This window comes from Cucurbita moschata, unplaced genomic scaffold, assembly GCF_002738365.1.
Source record: "Cucurbita moschata cultivar Rifu unplaced genomic scaffold, Cmos_1.0 Cmo_Scf00014, whole genome shotgun sequence".
NCBI lineage: Eukaryota > Viridiplantae > Streptophyta > Magnoliopsida > Cucurbitales > Cucurbitaceae > Cucurbita > Cucurbita moschata.
In genome coordinates, this window is record NW_019268530.1 from 3,902,773 (window position 1) to 3,918,957 (window position 16,185).

The window sequence follows — 16,185 nt, forward strand, 5'->3', positions numbered from 1 at the left end:
CATTTAATCACTAGACCATTAAAATAATAAATAACTAAAAATTACACCTTTAAAAAAATTATTAAAATTAATAAATAAAAAAAAGTCACATTATTATTTATTTAATAACTAATTAAAATTATTTTTTTTTTAAAAAAAAAAGAAAATTTAGAGACTTCACAATGGTAAATGCATTGAAAAAGAGTAAATTAGTGGTGAGCTTGAGTTGAAGATGTCGTACTGACTTCAGAGATAAATAATTAAAAAATCTAGACCCGTAACTCTAGGGAATGTTACATTTACGAAGATGCGATACCAATTTAGAAAATCTAGACCCGTAACTCCAATTTCAAAGACAAAAACTTAGAGAGTCAACTTCATAGGCGTGCATTGATAGTTTTTTAAAAGTACAGTTAGTAAACGTGCATACCTATGTAAGGACCGTAAAAAAAAAAAAAAAAATGTTAACTTTTATGTAAGAAAGAGAAAAGATAAGAATTATGAAGCAGAGTGAAGGAAAACAAAGTGGTTTTCTAGAGCATAATTGGGAAGTCCACATTGGATGGCTGTGTCAAACATTGAAGCACAAGAAATAGGTTTTAGGTTCAACACAGTTGTGTGTGACTTTTGTGCATTCAACATAGGCAGTTTTACAGAGCAGAAAGCACATAACTACTGATGCAATCTATGGTGGTGGTGGTGGTGGTGGTGGTATCTCACACAGTTAAACACAAGTTCACCTACTCACTCCAATACCCCTCCATTTTCCAGTAAACGGTCAAGGAAGTGTCGGAGGCCATTGATTCTATCAAATATACACAGCTCTTTCTTGGATGCCGTACCTACCAGACCAGCAGCAGCTAGAGACAGAGGCAAAAACTCCTACACTTCCTTGTTGTCTGCTGCATTCACCTCACCTCTACTACAACACTCAATGGGAGAGTGGGGGAAAATCTTCATCGTTCTTCAAATGGAAAGCTTGTTCAGCAACAACAACAACCCTGAAATGCCATTTTTTTTTTTTTTTTTTTTAATTAAAACGAGTCCATAGAGCAGCTTAGTAAACTTTTTAAAAGTTAAATCAGACCTTTCTTGGTTGTTTTCTTCTTCTCGTTTAAGACCTTCCGTAGCTGACGACCCAATCCCAGATGATGATGAGCCCTGAAGGTCTGAAGTAACAACTTGCTCTGATGGGCTGCTGCTTGCTTCTGGGATGGTTGCATCACAAGGCTCGGGGTTAATCGGCCAAGGTTCAACAACTTCATCGTGTGGCCAGGAATCATTACTACTACTACCATGCGGAGTTTTCCATCTCGAAAGGTAAGACAAGGGTGGTGGTGGTGAACCTGATGATCCCGTTTTGCCGTTACCAAGAACTGGAAATTCAGCTTCCGAAAATTCAAGGCCGCCTCCCGTATATATGCTCAGTTCTTGTGGAGTTGTGGATGATTGATTATTACTGCAATCTAGCCGTGGCAATTGACTCCGAGTCATCTGTCCTTGACTCTTTCCCTTTGCTTGAGATTGCCTGTCTCTATATGTACAAGTATTCTGCAAACAATCAACTACAACGTCATAACAATATCATGGATTTCTGAACAACATATGCAAGGAGCACAATGATTTCAAACAAAGCGACGAAAATTTTAACGTAGGAGAATGGTTATAAAAAGAAGATGAAGGTTTCATGGAATACCGTCCTAGGGAAGTAAGTACCAATTCCTTGTGGCCTTCTCTTTTCCTCGAAAACAGTACCAAAATTATTCACCAGGTTCGACTGTAGTCCCATGGCGAACCCATTTTGTTCAATTCCAGTAGGTACATTAGGATTGCGTATTTGGGATTGATGGGTGGCTGGCCAAGGATAGTTCCTCTGCCTATGGGGTGACATGGGTGGACTTAATGGTAGGGTTGGAGGGGAAATGTTATACTTGTCACAAATCTGACTATATCTAAGGTTCTTAAAGCAACTATCATAATCCCCGCAAAGGTCTAATAACTTTCCTACATCATCAAAGCTTCCGAGGCCTCCATTGCATCTTTCGTTAAAACCCTTTACGCCATCATTATTAAAGCAATCTTTGGTCATTTGACTGCCTAACAAGCCTAGAAACCCATTCTGTGGGGCACGATAAGTGTTCTCTAAGACCGCATTAGTCTGGTTGGAAAGCGAGGAAGACGATTTAGGTGTGTCGTTAGTGCCACTTGTATCAAGAACAACAGCAGTCTCTGGCTTCTGGACGTTCCTTGCGACTTTACGCCCTAGCAAACATAATTTTGTGAAAGAACTTTCAATTACTAATGCCTTCTCATCCCTGATGCGTAATGTTGGCTCCAAACATGCTTTGTCTTGAAAATATGTCTTCAACGGTGCAGATGACTGCACTGAAACCCCAAGGCGAGCATCCAAGGTAGGGAATTCTGCATTAGTCCAACAGTGCCTGTCTAAAGTGTTGGCAAAGAACTTCTTAAGTTCAGCTTCCATTCTTTCTTCCGGTAATAAAAGAATCCAACCTAGCTTACGAGCTCCATATTTGAAAGCACTGCGTATTCGGTAAAAATTTCCTACACCAAACAACGATGCATGATCAGAATATGAAGCGTGTGTACTAAAGGATAATTGCAACTTGTAATCTAAGTACAAACATACTGGGAGAACATGACACGAACGCTGCAATACCTTTTCTCTTTTTCAAAAGATTAGGTTTTGAACTTGGTAAAGATACATTGTCCAAAAGTAAGCCTTTTCAGGAGAAATATATGCACATGTCTGATGGTTACAAAGCTTCTAAATACATAAAGGATTATAAATAAAAATAAACATCCAAGCCAACAATCGACTGATAATATATAAATACCGACCAAAAGTAAGCCTTTCCAGGAAAAATATGTGCATATGTCAATCTACTCCAATGGTTACAAGCTATTTAGATATAATAAAAGATTATAAATAAAATTAAATAGCCAAGACAAGCCAGCATTTGACCGATGATACATAGTATAAACAAAATTTGGAAGACAACTTCCTTTGGAATTTCTCAATTTGTCAATGAATTTGGCTTCTGTATCTTTACGGATTCTCTCATTCTTCAAACCCTTTCTTGGTGTGAATTTCATGATCTTTTATTTATTATTGCAAGGTATTAAATCCTAAGTAGGTGACTACCATGATTTGGCCTATGGTGGTTAATTTCATGCTTCCATTCCTTATTACCAACTAGAGGGTATTTTGTAATCTCTTATTTAGGGTTGGACTCTCTGTCTGATAGTTCACATTGGAAGACAAAATGGCGTTGGGAGCACAAAATAAAAAATGCACGTCCTATTAGAGAGGGCAGTCACATCTCTTCATGCAAATTCACTCCAAAATGACACTTGCCTACAGCCTACCTCACTACTATTGCCTGCAAAGTACAAGGCATAATTTACTTGTCTGGGATGTATTTCTCTTCTGAGCCCTCTTAGTATATACAAAAGATTTGGGCTAGAGTAAGGGTTGCTGCAACTATAAATGATCGCAGATGTCATTATTTCCTCAATCCTCTTAATCTCTACTTTCTAAACATGGGTAGCAGTAGGGGGGAACATCAACTAGAGACTATCCAGCTAAATATGATGTTCAATTTCATGATGGGAAGGAAGGCTCTCCTGGAGGTGGAACATGGTTTGGAGGGACTGGGAGATCAATAGAGGTGGAGGCCATCTGGGTTGGGTCTCGTCGAGCAGGGTGACTGAACTCAAGGATGCCTCTGTAGGACTTAGAAAGGGTAGTTGGGGGAAAATGGATTGTAAACCATGAGGTGGGGGTATGTTGATTTTGGGGAAGAGTTGTCTTTGTGGAGAGTAACAGCTCTCTCGAATAGCTGGGTGGTATTTTGTGTTTGAGACTATTTCAAAAATAAGCTTTAATAATACACTGCCTATTGAGGAACTCCCAATAGAACTCTCAATAAATAGTGTTGGATTCTTGAATTATGTCTTTGTGCATTTTTCTGTGTATTTAAGAGGTGATTTGGGTATCAGATATCTAACAAACTGGTACCAAAGCACGTTTTTTCAGCCTGAGGAAAACACGACAAATGGGTCGAGGCAAGTAGAAGAGAGACTAGAAAGGGTGAGAAGAAAGAAATTACTTGGATAAAATAGGTTCTAGTAATTCTAGAAAAGAACCTGGAGAGATTGTCTACTGAAAGAAGGAGAATAAAAGACCGATGGTTTTAATGATTGCTGAGAAAACAACAGAGAAATGAAAATCATCAGTTATGACCACAAGCCAATCCTTGTTTCATATGAAAGAGGTGTGTTCCGAGATGGAAAAAAGAATTGATCCAAGGTAGGCGAATGAGGCAAGTAGTGATCAAAGCAAATTCAAGAAGTTGGAAATGCAGATTTTCTAAGGTACAAATACACACTCGAGGTTGTTTCGTGCTGAATGTACAGCACGTGAGTTGTAATTCAAAAATACTAGAGGTTATTTGTATTCCTTGAAAACCATTGCTTCCATCACAATTCAATATCTTTTGGCCCACTATTAGCCAAACGACATGGGCACCAAAGCCAATGTGAGTAAGATTGCCTAGCCATACTTCAGAATTGGGTTGTGACTAAATTGTCTCTCTTTACCTGCAGACATCAAACCGCATTCTGTAGGCCCCATCCCCTTGACACTACTCAATAGTCTTTTATGGATCACCAGCTAATTCCAGGTGCAGATCTAGATGTTCAGTTTGTTCAATCTGTTGATACAGGTGATTCATCTTACTCATCATTTTGCTTTTGTCATAGTTTTTCTATTAGATTATTGTGGTTGCGTGTTTCAAGATTTCATTGCCAAAATTTTAACTACCTGATTATGCAAGAATTGGCTTCCAATCGTTTGAAAGTTCAAAGCTACATGGGGCATAGATGATGAGTGCAAACAATTGATTAAAAAGGTAAAAGAAAGAGAGTTCATGTGAGTTTATTTTCCTCAGAACAACCAAGAATCAGAAATCCAATTCGGTGAATACTGATATTCCACTTATTTGAACGTGTGTCCATTGAACTTGTTTACCCTTGGGTTCGGACAGATCTTCTAATATTTTTGGCTCACACAGAGCTTCATCTCCGGTGAACTTCATCTTCTAGGAAAAAATTCTAATAACATTGTGGGTACGCTCTGTTATCCACGAGGTGCAGAGATATGCTCAATTGTTTGTTCTAGGGTTCAAATCCTCTGGAGTTATTCTTTTGATAACACTTGCAATTTGTCGGTAAGGTCCAACTACCCTTCCCATTTCTTCTGCACCATTTTCCTAGTTTCCCCGAGCTTGCTCTAATTCCAATATATTAGGTCTATTCCAATTGTTTACTTCGAAAGATGCACAAAATGGTGCTGACAGCTCATAAACCAAAAGCACAGCCTTTGAGTGGGCTGGCTCGCTTTCCCTAACGAAAATTCACTCCAAACAGATGTTCCCCCACCCACCAACAAACACAAGGCATGGCCAACTGGCCAGGGATTTATTCCCTTTCCCCTCTTTCTAGCATATAAGTTGTTGCTCAGGGTTTTAAGATTCTCCCCCTCCCCCTCGTTAATTTCATTTAATGAATGAATTTTGTATCTCATGAAAGGATAGAAAAAACATTCACAAACGATAATATTTTATGAAACTTTTAAAACAAATATGTCAAATATAAAAGTAAAATAAAACAAAAGACTTCGTAAAGCTTCTCAAATTCCATGCAATTCAACTTTCAACGTTCATTTGAATTTTTACCAAACTCTTTTATATCGATGTTGAAAGAAATGAAATAATTCATCATACTAAGAGAAACTACAGAAACTTTTTTGCATTAAGATCTTGGGGTGGGGTTGGGGGTGCACCGGAAGGGAAGGGGTTTACTCTGCAATAAAATTATATGTACCATCAACCAATTCACACAGCAACAGCAAGAATATCAGGATTAGAAAAAGAAGAGATCAAGGAAACTACACGCACTTTTTAAAGCAATAAACACAGAAAGCAGGTAAATACCTCTACTAACACTGCGCCCAAGGTTGTTATTTTCCTTTAGGGGATCAATTATATTCAGATGCTTCAGGGTAAAACCCCTCAAGCTTGGCTCAGACCTCCCAGATGAAATTGAGTACATTTCCATGCAGTTTCTAAGGAAGTCATCTCTCAGCAATAGCTCATGGCCACCATTTTCTGGTGTTTCAGCTGTGCAAACCCACCATAAGTCAAGAAAGCAATGAGTAACCTATCCAATCTTACGGCAAAATAATTCTTACCCACTATATCAGGTAAGGAAGATTTGCTAACGGGTCCTTGCAGGCTGATACAATAATTTTCCCAATCAAATACGCTGAAGTATTCCAAAAACCTATAGAGGACCTATTTGAACAAGCAAAGCAGAATTAGATAGTGAAACTGACCTATGCAAGTAGATAATTAAATCTTGACTTTAAATGGTTACTCACTGCCAAAGGGCTATGCAAAGAACCATGAAAGAGATGGAAAATATACAGGACAAGTGTTTCCAAAGCATATGTTGATATCAATCCATGGTGAGCGCCAAGAATTCGACTTTCATAATAGCACCAAGCTTTTAACAGAATAATGCTCCTTTTGAAAAGATGATCTTTACCAGCAATACGATCAACCTAATTATAGCCAATATCAAAGCATAAAATTAAGCCACCTAATATTGTAATTCAGGCGTGAAAGCTTAGAATTTTAAAAAATAGTAGTTAACATCCAACCATACCCGTTCAAGAAAACACAGGGTGGAGAGACCTCCCAGCTGATTAAAGGATATATCAACTACTATGTTTTGAACTACGCATTTCACAAGCTTAACCTGTCAACAGAAGTACAAAAAGGGAAAATAAATCTTATCCAACCTGAACTAGTAAAAACTTTTTCAGTTTAACAAGAAACACCAGAGACTTCAATCAAGAAATAAAAGTATTAACATCCATTTACATCAATGCATTGAAGACCAATCACCTAGGTTAGACCGGAATTGGTTATTAATTCAAAGTTCCATGATACCTCATATCCATGATCTTAACGATGGTTGAGGGGAAAGGTTGTCACAACTGAAATTTAAATGCTCAAAATCCATCACACAGAGAAGATAATTGTACATTTTGAAAATTCTACGTGGATTTTAAACTTCACCCTCCACAACTTACAGGGACTAGAATGTTCAAGCTCATGTTATCTCAGCTCACCAGGCATTGAACAGACGTAAGACGCAAAGAAAACATGTTAAACGGGGTGAAGAATCAATTTAAAAAGCTGTCACAGGGTCATGATTGATTGACCCAAATAAGCATTCTTACTTTTTCTTTTTATATAAATTATATATTTTGTAAGCCCAACTAGCATATATCAAGAGCACTAAAAGCAAGACAAACCATTTAAGAGTTTCTTGAGCTTTTCAAGCCAGAATAACAACAGGAATGTTCTCTTTTTTTTTAAAACAATTTTTTTTATAATGGATGGATCAGTTAAAAAAAAAAAAAAAGTTAGAAATACAGTACACTTTGAACTGATTATTTCAGTGTTTGAACCAATAATAAAACAATATCATATTCCCTAGGCAGCTTTATGAAATAAATTATTTAACCCAAGAAAATATTGACCACCCATTGAGACGAGCTTGAAGCTACTGCAGGTTTTGAATAATATGTAGAAACATAACATACAACCTCCAGCTCTACCATGCATAAAAAATCTCAGAAGATATCTATAAGAGAACTAAAATAATGCCTCACCAAATTTCTAATATAAAGCCATAGGCAATCATAAGAAAAATTAAGTCAAACGAAAGTTTTTAAAAAAAAAAAAAAAACCCATAATTTCATGGTTCAATTCTTTCTTTCCTTGCGTTTTTCTTTGTTTCTTTGTTTCTTACTTTGTTTCTTTCTTTATTTTTCTATTTATTTTTATCTAGAGGGTAGGGTAGGGTGGAACCTCAGCATCAATGCAATGAACATCCTTCACTTCAAACTGAGAAGCCCCATTTATTTCTTGTTCCTTGAGAACAGTATGAACGTCAGAAACCACAGCACTCTCTGTGTTTGCACAGCAGATGGCAGTCAAATCTATATCTCCATCAGGAATATACGTTTTGAGTGGCACAGAACCATATGGAAATACCTGTTAGTGAAGCCAAATGAATCATATTGAATTGAAAACCCATCAAAAGTACAATCAGCTAAACACAATTCATCTTTAGTTCAACGGAAAAAAACAATGTTTTTAATGTATATCACGAGCAATGTGCGTAAGCAATTCAAAGTACAAAGATAAACAGAAACAGCCATCAGATTACAAAACTAAGAAAGTAACCAAATATAAATCTATAAACAAAATTCACTTGGAAAAGTTACCTCACATCCGATACGAGTTCTGATCAATCCTTGAACATAATCAACAATCTCCTGTCTCTTCTGCTCGGCCACGGAAGTGGGCTGAATTCTACGAAGGATACAACCAGCAGTATTCTCGGCTCTTAACCAATTTTCAGAAGTAATTAACGACGGATCAGAATTCAATGTGGGAAATGGCAATCTTGACAAATGGGGGCAGGAATAATCGCCACCCAATAAGATGCCATGGTGCCGAGGCGAACAGACTTGGAGATCACTCATGTAATTAATCAAGAGAAAATCGAAGAAACTAATAAACGCAGCAAGAAAAGGGCATTATCCAGGTTTAAGGAAGCGCCGAGAAAAACAAGAAAATGGGAATTTCAAGACGGGTCCATTAATAATGCAAAGGACAGAATTAACCGACGACCCAATAAAAGAAAGAAAAAGAATCAAGAGAAGGAAGGAAGAAGAAGAACAAAGAGTTGGATGAAATGGCAATGTGATCCCAGAATCGGAGACCCAGATGGTGGGTGGCGGAGTAGTATCCAGTGGGCGTATGGGATACACAAATTTGGGTGGAAGAAACGGAATGCGACACAGCGCGCAATGGAAAAGAAGAAATGGAACGTCAAACCTCACCGCGTTGATTTGTGAAAAAGTCTCGGTTTGTGGGTTCGCGGACGTCGTTTTATGGGGGGAAACAGAAAGCCTCCCTCTTCCGCTGTGCCCTTGGCTTGGCTTGGCTTGGCCTTCCCCTCCCCGCGCTTGCGCCCTTGCTGTGAATGATCTCGCAGCAGGTAAAACTAAAACAGCAGCGGCGATTGTGAGCTCTATTTTGATCCTTCTCTTTGCCCATTATGGTAATTATTGGTTTGCCATAAACCGCCCTCGGTTACTGAAAATCATTAAACAAAATCATTAGGCTATGAGGTTGTCAAGAGCTATAATACAAGATTTAGATTTAGAATTAGAATTAGATTTAGATGGTTAAGGATGGCCAACCAAACAGCTAACTCAAAAAACTCCATCCTTTCCCCCCATGTCGTCGTCTTCCAATCTGATGCGGCGATTGACCCATTATAGTTTTGGCTTTTCTTCCGCATTTGCCGCACGCAGTCTACAAGAAAAGATGGTTCATTACTTCACCACCATTGCACATACATGGAACATACAAAAAGTCTACGCATATCACGTTGCTCATTTCATTTTGTCTCTTTCCAATGTGCCTGACTTCAACCTTCCTATTTAACACATACAACAATGATTTCTTCTTCTCTTAGATACAGCCTGCCTTCCCCTCTTCCATTCAATATTAATGTTCGTGCCATGTGTGCCCGTGTGTGGTGTGTGGGCAAAATTGTGAACAATAACAGAGGATTTGAACATAGATGTTACAAGAACATGAACTGTAAAAGGCATATGACTGGGGAAAAACTGAACCCAGGTGGCCAAAGAAAGATACATTTCATCTCATTACAAGGCTTGAACATCCATGCATACAAGGATGTTCGTTATTCAATATTTCACCAGAAAACAGCTAAAAGAAGATTCAACAAATGGACCCAAGGGACTTTTTTCTTAACGACTCTCAACTAGGGGAGCTTCTTTCGCGAAAATCTCATCAGCATACTTCCAGTTTATGACTTTCCATATGTTCTTCAGGTAGTCTGGTCTGACATTTTTGTACTGTATCATGGAAAAAATGAAAATATTAAATAAGCAGGCAGCAAAATATAGGCAGTTAATAATTGCAGGCCAAATATGATGGATGCCTATTATAACATTCATTTTCTTTTCTAAAAGTCTAAACCCGCCACAAGACCCATGGAAACATCAAAGGTTTTTGGTACTAAGCTCGCCCATAGATTCGAAAAATGCGACCTTAGGGTAGATGCTACAAGTGATACTCAGAGACTGCTGGCCTTAGACAACAAGGCCATCCCTTGGGGATGTTATATATATATATATAACATATATTACATTATAGCTTTTCAGTACGAAAATCTTCAACACAATAAGCAAAAAATCAAACGCAAATTTCCTCCACAAGTTAATTATCACCAAATTCCATCCATTTAAAAGCATCACTACCAAGTATCCCAACCACCACAGTAAATTATAAAAATGTAACAGCCGAAACCCACGGCTAACAGTTGTTGTCCTCTTTGGAATTTCCCTCCCAGGCTTCCCATCAAGGTTTTTAAAACATGCCTGCTAGGGAGAGGTTTCCACACCCTTAAAAGGAATGTTTCGTTCTCCTCCTCAACTGACGTGGGATCTCACAATCCACCCCCCTCATGCCAGCGTCCTCGCTGGCACACGTTCTCTTCTCCAATTGATGTGGGACCCTCCAATCCACCCCCCTCGGGGCCCAGCGTCCTTGCTGGCACACCACCTCATGTCCACCCCCTTCGGGAGATAGCCTCCTCACTGACACATCTCTCCATTTGTAACAACCCAAGCCCACCGCTAGCCGATATTGTCCTTTTTGGGCTTTCCCTTTCAGGTTTCCCTTCAAGGTTTTTAAAATGTGTCTGCTAGGGAGAGGTTTCCACACCCTTGTAAAGAATGTTTTGTTCTCCTCCCCAACCGACGTGGGATCTCACATTAAATGAGGATAATCTTCAAAAGAGTACATGATCTTATCCAGATAGACACTTGGAAAAAGAGAGAGAATCATACTAATGTAGGGAAAAAGTAGAAAACATTTACCTGCAAGTAATACGCATGCTCCCAAACATCGATCCCAAGCAGAGGAACTAAGGCAGATCCTTTAGTCACAAGAGGATCCTGCAAAGAAGTGCATCAGCCACATGACTTTCATATTTCAATTATAACCAAACACGCTAAAATTCTACAAACAAGTGATAAAAATAAAAACCCTGACTCCATAAAATACTTAACGCAAAATAATTGGGCAAATAAATAAGAGATCACAGAAGGCATCAACGAAAACAGAAATAGAACAAGACTGCATCTGCAACATGTTTGTAGCTTTAAAACAAATAAACCAAGAGTTATACCTGATTGGCCGTGGTTTCAACCGACAGCTTCTTCAGTTCTTTATCCAGAGCAAGCCACTAGAAAGAACGTTAAAAAGCATCAGTTAAACGTCTATATTATATCAGGTGGTGGACAAAAACGAAAAACCAAATACATATAGGGGAGAAAACATACCACCCATCCAGAGCCCTGTAAAGCAGCACCTTCTGCGTTGACCCTCTGAATCAAGGCTTCAAGAGAACCGAACTGAGTGTCGATCGCCCATCCTAGAGATCCCTTTGGAGGCTCACCACCCCCTTCCTGTAAATATATTACACAAGATACATAGATAGATTAAAACATCAAGAAATTGAGAATTGACCTAGAAACCAAATCATCGACACAAGGACTGAGACTTACATGAATAGAAGCGAGATTTTTCCAGAAAATCGAATGATTGACGTGACCTTAAAAAGAAAACGATCGGTTAATATGTTAAGAAACGATATACGAACTCAATTCAGTCAATCAATATCGTAAAATTCCCTAATTGAGCAACTCGATCTGATTTGAATAACAATACAATGAGAAACTGAACATGTATCATAATCTGAAATCAAAAGACATCGAGAAATGAAAGAAAACCTCCGCCATTGAATTTGATGGCACTTTGCAACTTGACAACAGCGGAAGTGTCGCCTTTGTTGATGGCCTCGTGAAGCTGCTCAAGAGCCTTGTTATAGTTGGTGATGTAGGCTTGATGGTGCTTCTGGTGATGAAGCTGCATGATTTCGGCATGGATGACGGGCTCAAGAGCGCCATAGTCGTAAGGGAGGTCGGGCAAGGAGAAGGTCTGGAAGCCGCGAAAATGTCCAGACCGTATCGCTCCAGAAATTGTCGGCGTTAGGTTTTTCCTGCTAAGAATTCGAAGAGCCATTGTCGATACTCTCTCTCTCTCACTTCCTTTCTCACACACCACAATATCGACCTCAGCTGCTCGACACAGGCGGCTTCAAGTGGTCTAGTGCTCGCTACACCAAAACTCTTTTTTTATTATATTATTATTATTATTATAAAAATTAGCTCAATTCTTTTTTAAACTATAATTTTTTTAATATTAGTATAACTCAAAACTCCAAGGTGAGATACATTCATATACTCTTGAACTAAAAATAATAATTTTTTTATTTTAATTACAAGTATCAATTTGAGCTCGGATCCCCTCCACCTATTCTTGAACAACGTCCTCTTCCTTAGAGATTCTCGGTGAAGAAATCCTAAGAGAGTCCCTGACTCCAACTATAGTTCATGTACGGTCGACAACCCATATTTATCTCATTAGAGTCTTTCAGTGCCATGTTTTGGTCATCTTCTCTTCATTAGTTAAAAAACGTAAACCACTAGTTCAAGTACAAAATACTATTATTATCACCTAAATAATTAGAATCTAACCCGTAATTGCAACGGTCCAATTGCAAGAGCGTAGCTCTACCAACTAAGCTACATCCCCAGAATCAGAGGGTGTTAGAACTTCGGACTTGAATATTTATGTTGTTTTAAAATTTCAACATGCGGTTTTGCCAAGTCCTATTCGTAGAAAAATATATAACTTCGGGGCCAATTTCGAAGCATGGTTTTCATTGAGAAAAAAAAAACAATAATAATTAAGGTAGGTTTTGCTTTAAAAATGAAAATCAATAAAGCTCATGAAATACCACCATAGGTTTAGAGAAAGATGCGACCGGTTATATTCTCATAGGAGCAAATGCAAGCTTTTTCTTTCAATACCCGACCAAATGACTACAAGATCATCATCGGTTTATATAGAAGGTTTTTCCATATCAGCTTCTTCTACCTATATCGTAGTGGAAGCACCTAAAGGTGAATTTGGTGACTTTCTAGTCAGTAATGGAAGCAATCGTCCCTACCATCATAAAATAAGAGCACCTGGCTCTGCCCATTCACAAGCACTCGATTCTATGGACAAACATCACATGCTAGCAGATGTAGATGTAGATATATATATATATATTTGATATTCATTTTTTTTATATATAATAAATACAGTTATAAATAACTGTTTCAGTTAACCTTTTTGCTCACTCCCTGATCATTGAGACGTCTCAAAAAGACAGGAAACACAGAAGAGTATAGGCAGCATCTATCCATGTATCATCTCTCAATACGCAGTAAAATTACTGGAAATTCACTTTTTACTCTCCTGCACGCACCCATCATCTTCCACTACACTGACAGTGAAACGAGGAATAGCTATAAATCATCACCAAAATTGCAATTTATGAAAAAATATTGTTCTTCAAGACGTTGTAAAAACAGTCTATGTTCTCTGATCTTCAAAAACATTTGGATATGCGTCGTCAATAATCTGACAGAATCATTTACTTTAACAATACTCATATAACTGCTAAATGAGAAAGAGTTTCCTCTACCTCTCTTCTAATTTTTATACTTCAATAATAGATGTCGTCGCACTCTTGATACAACACAACAGCAGCAATCGGCATGAGAAGCCGTCTGGCCAGCAATCTCTTCATTGCTGGGGGCGGGATATCTTGATTCAACGATTTGGGCTATAACAAAATTCGTCTGAAAAGACGGGCGACGACGTTATTATGCATGCAGGTCCTTGTTTGAACTCCATGCCGGAGCTTTAGGGCCCACGCCGTCGCCTAAGATTGCCGTTCCATTTTCTACGCTTATTAGGGGATCAGATTCACTTTCTTTCACCTATAAATAACATGTAGATCGTTTAAGTTCCATGGCAGTAGAGGAAGAGATAACATGTCAATTGCAGAACTACTACTACTTATAGTACCTGGGATAGCTGTGCTGATGATACTTCATTGGACTTTTGTTGGCTCTCGAGGGTGCAACAATAAGAATATAGAACCATTCCAACTATGGCAACCAGAATTCCCAAAATGTTGCGCCAGCTAAATGGATCGTGAAGTAGAACATAGCCAAAGCCCAAAACTAAACATGTTTTTAGATGTCCTAGGACTTGATATGTAACTGCAGAAGTCTTTCCAATAACTAGAAACGTACTGAAGTTGACTGAGACAGAAATAAGGCAGGAGAGAACAATAAAGAACTGTACAGAGAAGCACAAAAATAATTCATGTCAGAAGTGATATATAGTTAGGAAGGGGGAAGGGGGAAGCTAAATTGTTGTTGAACTCTCACCAGCACTTGGGGAGTGTATTTGAAAGCAAAAACATTTAGATCAGTCAGACACCAATCCAGAAATGGGCCAGCGATGAACAGAGTTAATGCCTGATAGGGACAAGACTGGTATAGAAGTTGTGTTGAAGAAACTTTGAACTTCTTCTGAATGGTGTTTGTCATCTACGTTTAACTGGTCAAGGTCTTGAACGGAAAAGGAAAAAAGCAGAAAAACTAGAGCAATAAGCCACTCACTCACTCAACTAATTAAATTAACTAAAATAAATAAATAAATCTTAATATTCACATTAACTAGGAAAGGAGAAAGGTGCTAGCAACTAATCATATGCTTCCAAATTAATTAATTAATTAAAAAAATACACTTGCTAAAGAAATATTGTGACGGGTGGACTCATGAAAAACGTTTTCCACTCCACAAATAAATAGACTAGAAAAAAAGAAAAAAAAAAAAAAAATTAAATCAGTGCTTCAACAAGACTAGCTTTTAGCCCACACATCATAGCCAGTCATCAAAGGGCATGCAAAGTGAATACCAAGAGTAAAAGTAACTTAGCTTAGGATACAATTTGTGCAACACATGTGGTAAGAACTGCGAGGAGAGACAAGAAAGAGCCAAGGGCATTTAGTTGTAGATCCGTCACAGTTGCAATTCCAACACCCAGGAGGAGGATCGTGAGTGAAAACTGGATGCTTCTACTGCAATAGTATCATAGATGTCAATATGCTGCCAGGTAATATATTTAGACAGGATAATATAATGAAAACCTAATACACTCAGCAGCGAAACCATCCATCTAATAGACAAAATTGAAAAATATAATTATCATTTAAAGTGCTCACAATTGACCAACAACCAAGAAAAGATTAATGAAATTATCATAGAAGTCAAGCTACATAAATATTTAAAAGAAACTTATCATAATAATTAAAAAAATAAAAATAAAAAAAAAATTCTAAGTGGGATATCTTAGTCCAGTTATGGTTTATTTTCCGGTCCCTGTTTCCTTCCTACTCAAATCTGTCTATGCAATGGTAAAAGAAAAATGGATGAATAGTTTGGAGGAACTTCGCTTTTCAGTATGAATCATTCAAGGCAGAAGGTAATTCCTTCTTAAAACAGGGGGATTCTATTTGCATCCATCAATTTGAAGTACCCTTCTTTCTACTCTTATTCCCCCTCTTTATGATTTTTTTTTGCTTATTTAACGGTGAAACCATTAGAAAGAGGTGAAATGAAAGAATAGAAAAACAGAAATCCTGTCTTGAGGTATACTCAAGTTAACAAAAGTCTGGATAATAAAGGTTCTTCGTTAATTCCAGAATCCAATCAAATAACATTTCAGATTTTACCCTCCATTAATCTTTTTCATCAGGACACCAGCATGGTATGTTGGAAGATTTTCTAAGAACTAGCTGCACAAATCTCCAAATCAATTGTTTAATTTGTATCTGAAAAATGGTTCCAGAAGAGTGGAAAGAAATATAATGGGTATCGTTATTATCTTTGTGATTACACAAAATACGACAGTTAAGAGTCTTTGGTAGTGCATGTAAGAGCTTTCCAACTACACATAGGGTTGAATAAAATTTCTACCGAGCAGCATCACAGCACTTTTTTCTTTTTTCTTTTTTTTTTTTTGGGGGGGGGGGGGGAA

General features: G+C 37.9%; 3 protein-coding genes across 5 annotated transcripts in view; all 3 read right to left on the reverse strand.

Annotated features, from left to right (window-relative positions):
- Positions 1-576: 576 nt before the first annotated feature.
- LOC111452735 lies at positions 577-9,610 on the reverse strand. Of its 2 annotated transcripts, XM_023093589.1 has the most exons (10): positions 9,347-9,610; positions 8,363-9,239; positions 7,944-8,129; positions 6,730-6,822; positions 6,443-6,625; positions 6,254-6,356; positions 5,997-6,182; positions 1,676-2,544; positions 1,067-1,530; positions 577-980 (listed from the first exon to the last, which is right to left on the reverse strand). In XM_023093589.1, exons 2-10 carry the CDS (start codon positions 8,621-8,623, stop codon positions 911-913), a joined length of 2,415 nt encoding a protein of 804 aa, XP_022949357.1. In that variant the 5' UTR covers positions 8,624-9,239; positions 9,347-9,610; the 3' UTR covers positions 577-910. The 2 variants fall into 2 exon arrangements, with proteins under 2 accessions (XP_022949357.1, XP_022949358.1); XM_023093590.1 differs by lacking the exon at positions 9,347-9,610 and having other exon boundaries at positions 8,363-9,267.
- Positions 9,611-9,706: 96 nt separating this feature from the next.
- On the reverse strand, positions 9,707-12,332 carry LOC111452739 (superoxide dismutase [Mn], mitochondrial-like). The gene is made up of 6 exons (XM_023093596.1): positions 11,972-12,332; positions 11,747-11,793; positions 11,522-11,647; positions 11,368-11,424; positions 11,057-11,134; positions 9,707-10,030 (listed from the first exon to the last, which is right to left on the reverse strand). Exons 1-6 carry the CDS (start codon positions 12,261-12,263, stop codon positions 9,923-9,925), a joined length of 708 nt encoding a protein of 235 aa, XP_022949364.1. The 5' UTR covers positions 12,264-12,332; the 3' UTR covers positions 9,707-9,922.
- Positions 12,333-13,594: 1,262 nt separating this feature from the next.
- LOC111452737 (UDP-xylose transporter 3) overlaps positions 13,595-16,185 on the reverse strand; it is a 6,964-nt gene continuing 4,373 nt past the window's right edge. For both annotated transcript variants that reach the window (XM_023093593.1, XM_023093594.1), the window contains exons 5-8: positions 15,094-15,226; positions 14,531-14,692; positions 14,163-14,438; positions 13,595-14,074 (exon numbers count right to left, since the gene is read on the reverse strand). In XM_023093593.1, coding sequence (XP_022949361.1) covers positions 13,958-14,074; positions 14,163-14,438; positions 14,531-14,692; positions 15,094-15,226 — 688 coding nt within the window. In that variant the 3' untranslated portion in view covers positions 13,595-13,957. The remainder of the gene's footprint in view (positions 14,075-14,162; positions 14,439-14,530; positions 14,693-15,093; positions 15,227-16,185) is intronic.